General features: G+C 35.8%; 1 protein-coding gene across 2 annotated transcripts in view; it reads left to right on the forward strand.

The window, feature by feature from the left end:
• The window catches only part of LOC118742556, a 50614-nt gene that overhangs the window by 4417 nt on the left and 39189 nt on the right, over window positions 1–7008 (forward strand). Inside the window, exon 2 of one of the 2 annotated variants that reach the window (XM_036474716.1) lies at window positions 1032–1792. In XM_036474716.1, the coding sequence (XP_036330609.1) occupies window positions 1627–1792 (166 nt within the window). In that variant the 5' untranslated portion in view covers window positions 1032–1626. The remainder of the gene's footprint in view (window positions 1–1031; window positions 1793–7008) is intronic. The other variant, XM_036474717.1, reaches the window with a different exon arrangement.

The following is a 7008-nucleotide window of genomic DNA, read 5'->3' on the forward strand; positions in this document are numbered from 1 at the left end:
GCTATGAAATAGTTGGTCACTTTAATTATACTTAGTACCTACATATTTCCACAAAGATAATGGTAGGTAAACGGCAAATGTAGAAAGTATTTCCCAAATCTTCGCTTTTTGTCGTATTTCATCGCTGTGTGCTCTTTGGCATACATTTTTCGAGTAGCCTGAGCATAGAAGTTAACAACCATACTATTTTGTAGTAGAGCCGGATGCGGGGAGAATGTGTAAGCTTATTTGATTGCACAACGAAAAGCGTCCAATTGGTAGCGGAAATGCAAAAACGACAAATTTATTTTTGCGCAAAGCAACGAAGAAGAATCGAGCAGCGGCGGAAGCCGAACCAGCGCTGCAATGATGGCGTCGACTGTGGCTGACGCGTAAGCGTCGAAATGGTCGATGTCATGACGAGGAAAACAAATACTGGTACGTACTACTAGTTGCGGCTCTTTGGAGCACAAAACTGTCGGAACAGCTGATTTGCTGCACATTTGCGCAGAATCCAGAAATAAGTATGCCGTGCTTTCCGCACATTCAGCCGGTGAGGTGGCGGGCGCACATAACCCGCCACCTGTATATTCCTTATCTTGCTATGGTGTTTATTGTCAGTGTTTTTTGTCTGCTTACTATTTGAGCGGTGGTTAGCGAGCGGTGCAGTCGATACGTTTTGAAACCTGTCGTGACATTCCCGTTTTCAGTGCGAGGATGTTTGTCATACCGAGTGCATGGTAGCTTTGCGTAAAATAATAGCGTTGAAGGTGCGTAATTACAAGGTGGCGTATACATATAAAAATACAAGTGTTCATTATTTAAAATAAAAAAAAATAAAATTAAACTTTTTACAACCAAATTCATAAAAAATAAACAAAGTATAGATCGATAATTTGCCACTTTATAAAGTGCTTTAAACCTATTTTATTTTTTATGAATAAGGCCATTAAAATCTTACATATTTTACAGTTCTTCAAACTCTTATTGGTTGCATAATTAGCGTTACAAATTCCTTTATCAATTCAGATTTTCCTTACTTTTTCTTGCAGATAATAACAGCAAACAGCAGCAACAACGTGCAAAAAAAAAACGAGAAAATGAAAAAAATTTAAAGTAGCAACAGTCGCAAAAAAAAAAAATTAAAATAAGCTAACAAAACAACAACTCAGCGCATTATTATCTACAATTCATACACCATTCATATTATTCTACCCATAAAACAAAAACAAAAAACGAAAAAAATAAGCACCCAAATTAAAAGATAAAATACCGTTTGACGAAAGACGTGTATTCTGTGATAAACAGTGTTTCTCAAACTGCCTTAACTAATATAAAGTCAACGGAAGCAAATTAAGAAAACAAAAAATAAATAAAATAAAATTTTTACAAACGTGCTTCCCTCGCTTGCCGTTACAAACATCGCGCAGTGATAATTTGTGCTGGAAAATTCCAATCAATTAAAAAAAAAAAATTTGCAAAAATAAATAAAAGAAGTATTTTTTTTTAATAAAAAATTGATAAAAAATTTAGCCAATTTAAGTGTGAACTTGTGAACGAACCTAAATCCACTATCGCTAAAGTCTACTCTCACTAAAATCGATTTAGCTTTGTTCTACGAAATACAACGCAAATACGATTATTAATATGGATTCGCAGGGCTATGAGAATGCACGTAACATGACGCTGCTCTTTTTCCTTGAGCGTCTCATGGACAAGGGCGAGGCGCGCACCGTACATGATTTGTCCTGTCAATTTGGTAATAAGGAGTTCACCAAGGAGATGCGTCAAATTGCTGGCGGTAGCCAATCGGGTAAGTGCTTGTCATTTATGAAATTAAAACAATTACATAGCTAGTGACAATTTCGTAAAAAAAGTTCATTTCCTCGAATTAATATCGCTTAGTTAAGTTTGTGGTGGAATTATACCAGCAGCCGGATTCCAACATTTGCTATCGCTAATTTTGATCGTCAGAAATCTCCGAAAGAATAGCAGACGTCCTTAACAACACGCTACATCTAGTTGGATGTCGGCCACACTGCCAGATTTGGCTGATCACGCATTGCATGCGTTACTCTTCCATGTTACATACTTTTAGGCCCCACTCATTTTCATTTAGAGAGCTTTAGCGATGGAAATTTGGCAGAATTCCACTGCAGGTGTAGTAAGAGAAGAGAAGAACTATTTGACACTATCTTATATGAAAATTTGTTTGAAAAATTTCGATAGGATAGAAGAATGCCAAGAAAACTAAGGGCGCGTTCACACAGAAAGTCGAGCGGCGCCGAGCGAAGCAAGCCGGAACAAAGCGAAGCAGCACACTGAACGAAGTGAAGCGGAGCTTTTCCAATGAACTCTGCTGCAAAGATACCAAAATACTTACTGTCAATGAAAAGCGGAAAAAATATTCGCAAAATTTTATTCAAAAGATTGTAGAAGTTGTAGAATAGTTTGCTATTTTGTTTACAGCAGCATCAGGAAGAATTAAATAGAAAATTCCAAATCAAAAAGTGTTTTGCTTTCAGCTCTTTCATATAGCTACAGCAATTTGAAAGCTTCTCTTTGCTCGGAACGGCTTCGCTCGGTTCGGCTCCGCCTTCTGTGTGAACATACCCTAAGAAAATAAAGCGAAAAGCTGTTTTATTACTGCACCTGGTATAATTTCACCATGAGTTAGGTTAAGTTTTGTTTACGTTGGTTTATTCTTCTGACAGGGTAAAAAGATGATGTGTTTCGGAACGGATTTCCGTCGTACCTTGGAGAGAAGCGTTTTCGGCGTAGTGTCATCTTCAGTGTCATTTTCTAGATCGAATTGTTTGTCCTCATTCATGTTTGTGTGACATATTTACTCGTACATACAAAGGAAAAACTAGTTCCGTCTGTCTATCCTTTTGCGCGATCATGTGTGTGAAGGTGATTATTTACTTGCACCACTATCATCGGTCCTTTGTGATATCACTGCCAACGGTAACTGCTAAACTAAAGTGAAAAAAATTGTGTGAGAAGAATGATGTTTCGTAGGTGGTGGATGTCGATCCCGGTGTGCTCCTCAGGACTAATTAAAAACTGCAATTCAAGCAGTGTTCTATCACTATACCCAATAGAATTGATAATTGCGTCTTAGAAACAATATTTAGGTGGATTCACGTCACGTTATCAAGAAGATTTCTGACTGTTGGGATGAAGTTAGCCTTTTTACCATGGCAGACGTTGAGAGAGGACACTCTCATCGCTGTTGTGGTGTTTGGTGGTGGACTCCCTATTAACATAAATTGCAAGACTTCGTTCACTTCCAAGCTTTACGCGGATGATGTTTGTGCACTGTCATCAGAATATTATTTTAGATAAGATAAGATTTGATGGCGCCAGCATGTTGGTATCTTGTGTGGGCCCTTTTAAGGCATGGAAACGCTATCACATAAACAGACACGATAATTTCCTGGTCTTATTGTGCCATTGATTCTCTTCTCATTATATGTCACTATCTTTCAATTGTTTGCAGGGGAGCGCAAAGAAAAAATATATGATTGACACTTGGTGTATTGAGAATGGACTGCCCGATATAGTATTGCGCTGTCCACTAGAAGGAGAACGTTGGATGGCTGAATACCCATCACAGTTCAGACTTCTTATAAAATAAAGGGTCTATGAGTAATTCTGAATGCCAACTTTCGTGGAAATTTCACATCTGAGTATTAGTGCTTCAAAGCTTTGACGCCATTTTGGCAATGGCAAAACGTGGGGTTTGGATATACACTTAAATGATCAGACGCATTAGCAGTGGCATGGTCGAGTAGACTTTGAATCAATAGCCTCAGATATATGTTTGTCCTACTTCAAGAAATAGCCGTCTAGTGCTATACGGCAGCTTTTTCTACAACACCTGGCATGGCTCGGCCCTGGGTGCCAGGTCACTCAAGACTACCATATGAGATTTGGAACCATTAAGCTAGAGAGTACTCATCCGCAACCACTTCTTGACACTTCGACCTTCGACTATCGAAGCCACGTTCTGAAACTCGGTGAATATTGCGCTTAGTAATAACTGGAAAAGATTTAAGGGTTGTACGTTGGCAGAAAGTCTAGCTAAGTATTTGCATTCGTTGAGTTAATGAAACTGTAGCCAAATTGGAATAAATCGAATGACTTATGATGCCAAGTTTTCTGAAAACTTTTGTTCAAAATAGCAAATCTTCAAAGAGGGTTAACATATGCTAGAGAATAATTCTACTCAAAAATTTCATTGGATTGGATTGTTCTTGTATCGGCTAAATAAAAGTGAAAAAAAAATCATAAGTGCTGGAAGTCCACAGCTATTTAAGTGGGCATGTATAGAAATAAAAATAGAAGATGTTTTGCAACGAAAAAAAATATTTTCCAAATTTATACCTACATAAATAGTACGTTTGCAATTGTGCTAAAACAACGACTTAAAACAATCGTTTGCTCAACTAAAACTACTCGAAAAAGCTTTCAATGTCGATCATTCCTTTCACATGATATAACACATACATATGTATGTATGTAAAACAGCTCGTATTTCGTTCCAATCACATCAAACATGAGGTCCTTGACATAACCGCTATAACAACAAGAAATCAAAACAAAGTAAAAAGGTCAAAACTCTCAAATGAATGCCAATAGTCAGGCGACAGGTTCAATGTCGCATGCCTCAAATTTTGCAACAATGCAACACGCAAAATATGTATGTATCTTACGCATATCGGCTCGTACATATACTTTACATACGTACATATGTATGTATGTTAGGGCGGGTAAATTTTTTTTCGACATCGTTTCTAGCAGATTCGGATTCTACTTGAAATTCTAAGAAAAAAGTCCTTTAGACCATAGCTCTAAAATTAATTTCGAGCCTGTGCAATTTTAAAAGAAGATATCTTTAATTGAAATCAAAATACATATTATTAACATCAAGAGAATTTCCATCTATGAATTTTTAAATTATTTAACAGAATGTATATTACTCCACCAAACAATATACATATGTAAGTGAGCTAGACGATTAACAGGTGCTGTTGGACCTAAAAAACTTCCCAGGAAAAATGAAAAAGTGTGTGAAAAAAGTGAAGTGGTCGAATTTCGATACTTGTATTTACTAAAGCTTTACGAATGACATTTTTTTTAATACAAATTTGTATTTGGGGGTTTTTTGATACGAAGAATTAATTTTTGATATCCATTTCTTATTTGAAGAACCACAAGATGGCGCTACAAGGTAAATCTATACTAATATGTATATATTGTGAGAAATGCTCCACCGATTTTTTTTTAATTTGGACACCTACTGCAGATTTTCCAAGGATGGTTATAGGCTGAAAAATATTTAGGTATATAAAGAGGGCGTGGCACCGTCCATACAAGCCGAGTTTTTCAAGCTGCATATCTCTGGAAGTATTCGTGGTAGAGTACTGCAACTTGGTATGGGGATATATGAAATCAATACCATACTCATGGAGAAAAATGAGAGCTATTGGAAAAAAGGGCGTGGCACCTCCCATACAAACCGAAACTTTCATACTACATATCTCTGGAAAAGTTCTTGAAGCTGGTACGGTGGTATTTATATGAAATGAATCGCATACTCATGGGGAAAAATAGGGGTTACTTGTCATGTAAAATTTTCCGCTCAATCTGAATATGTATGTAGCCAAAATATAATAAACTGCAATAGCTTTTGAGATATAGCCAAATTTCGGTTTTTAGGGATGTGAAAAAGTGTACTCTTTTAAGTGTATATTTTCTTTTATATAGCTGGCCGATCTCAAATTTCTTTCTACAGTAGTGAAGCAAATTAAATTTACTAACTTCTGCATCAACGATATTTTCCAAACGGATTAGTAGTTTAGGTGCTAGTCATTGATTCATCGACAATTTGCATATGTAAAAAAAAATTATAATAATAAAAAAAGTAACATTCGGTAAAAATATCCACATGAAATAACCTGTTAACTTTTAGATTCTTGCACGTCAAAGCATGATTCTTCATTTACTATAATAAGGCCCTGCTCATCTTAATTGAATAATAAACGTAGAAGTTATGAGCACTTATGTAGAGATACATACAAAAAGTTTCTATACAAATTTATGATTTGCATATTATAAAGTACACACCTTTTACTACAATTTTAAATCGCTATATCTTAGAAATGGTAATTCTTAGGAAGAAAAATGTTATAACAGTTTTTATAGATAATTGTATGATCTACACTTCCGTCTCACCAATTTTTGTGGTAAACCTTACTGTTTTGCTGGAAAATTCAAAAAACCACTTTATGTGACCTTTGACCTTGCATAACTTTTTTTTTGCAGACGAGGGATCGATGGGGACCTTTGACATATCATTTATGAAAGTGTTCGCAACATTCGTACCAATTTTCAGCTTTACACGAATTATTGTAACCATGCCCTATTTTTTGAGCTAACTTGACTGGGCTATTGATTTGTAGCTCCATCTTGCGGCATTTTAAATAAGAAATAGATATAAAAAATTAATTCTTCATTTCAAAAAATCTCCAAATACAAATTTGTATTGAAAAAAAAAACATTCGTAACACTTTTGTAAATAAATATTAATCCGCATCCATTAAAGATATCTTCTTTTAAAATTGCGCAGGCTCGAAATCAACTTTAGAGCTATGGTCTGGGGGAATTTTTTTCTTAGAACTTTATAAGGAGTCCGAATCTGGTAGGAACTATGTTGAAAAAAATCTATCCATACAAATTGACCAGCCCTAATGTATTTATGTATTTTCTTTGAGTATTTGTTGCCAAACAATGTCAACCCGTTTGCCACGATTCCATTTTAGCTGACTTGTTGCTACAAGTTTTTTCCGATTTTCTTCCATTTCCTTTTTTTTTGACATTTTGTTGCTGTTGATTTCGTTTAATGGATTAATGCACTGGATACTATACATGTATTGTGTTATCGGGGGCTGTTCATTCATTGCGTACTTTCCAACGCACAAGTGCGGCATACCAATGTCACTCATACATATACATATATAAGTA

Source organism: Rhagoletis pomonella, unplaced genomic scaffold, assembly GCF_013731165.1.
Source record: "Rhagoletis pomonella isolate Grant_MI unplaced genomic scaffold, Rhpom_1.0 Rhpom_scaffold_00007, whole genome shotgun sequence".
Lineage (NCBI taxonomy): Eukaryota > Metazoa > Arthropoda > Insecta > Diptera > Tephritidae > Rhagoletis > Rhagoletis pomonella.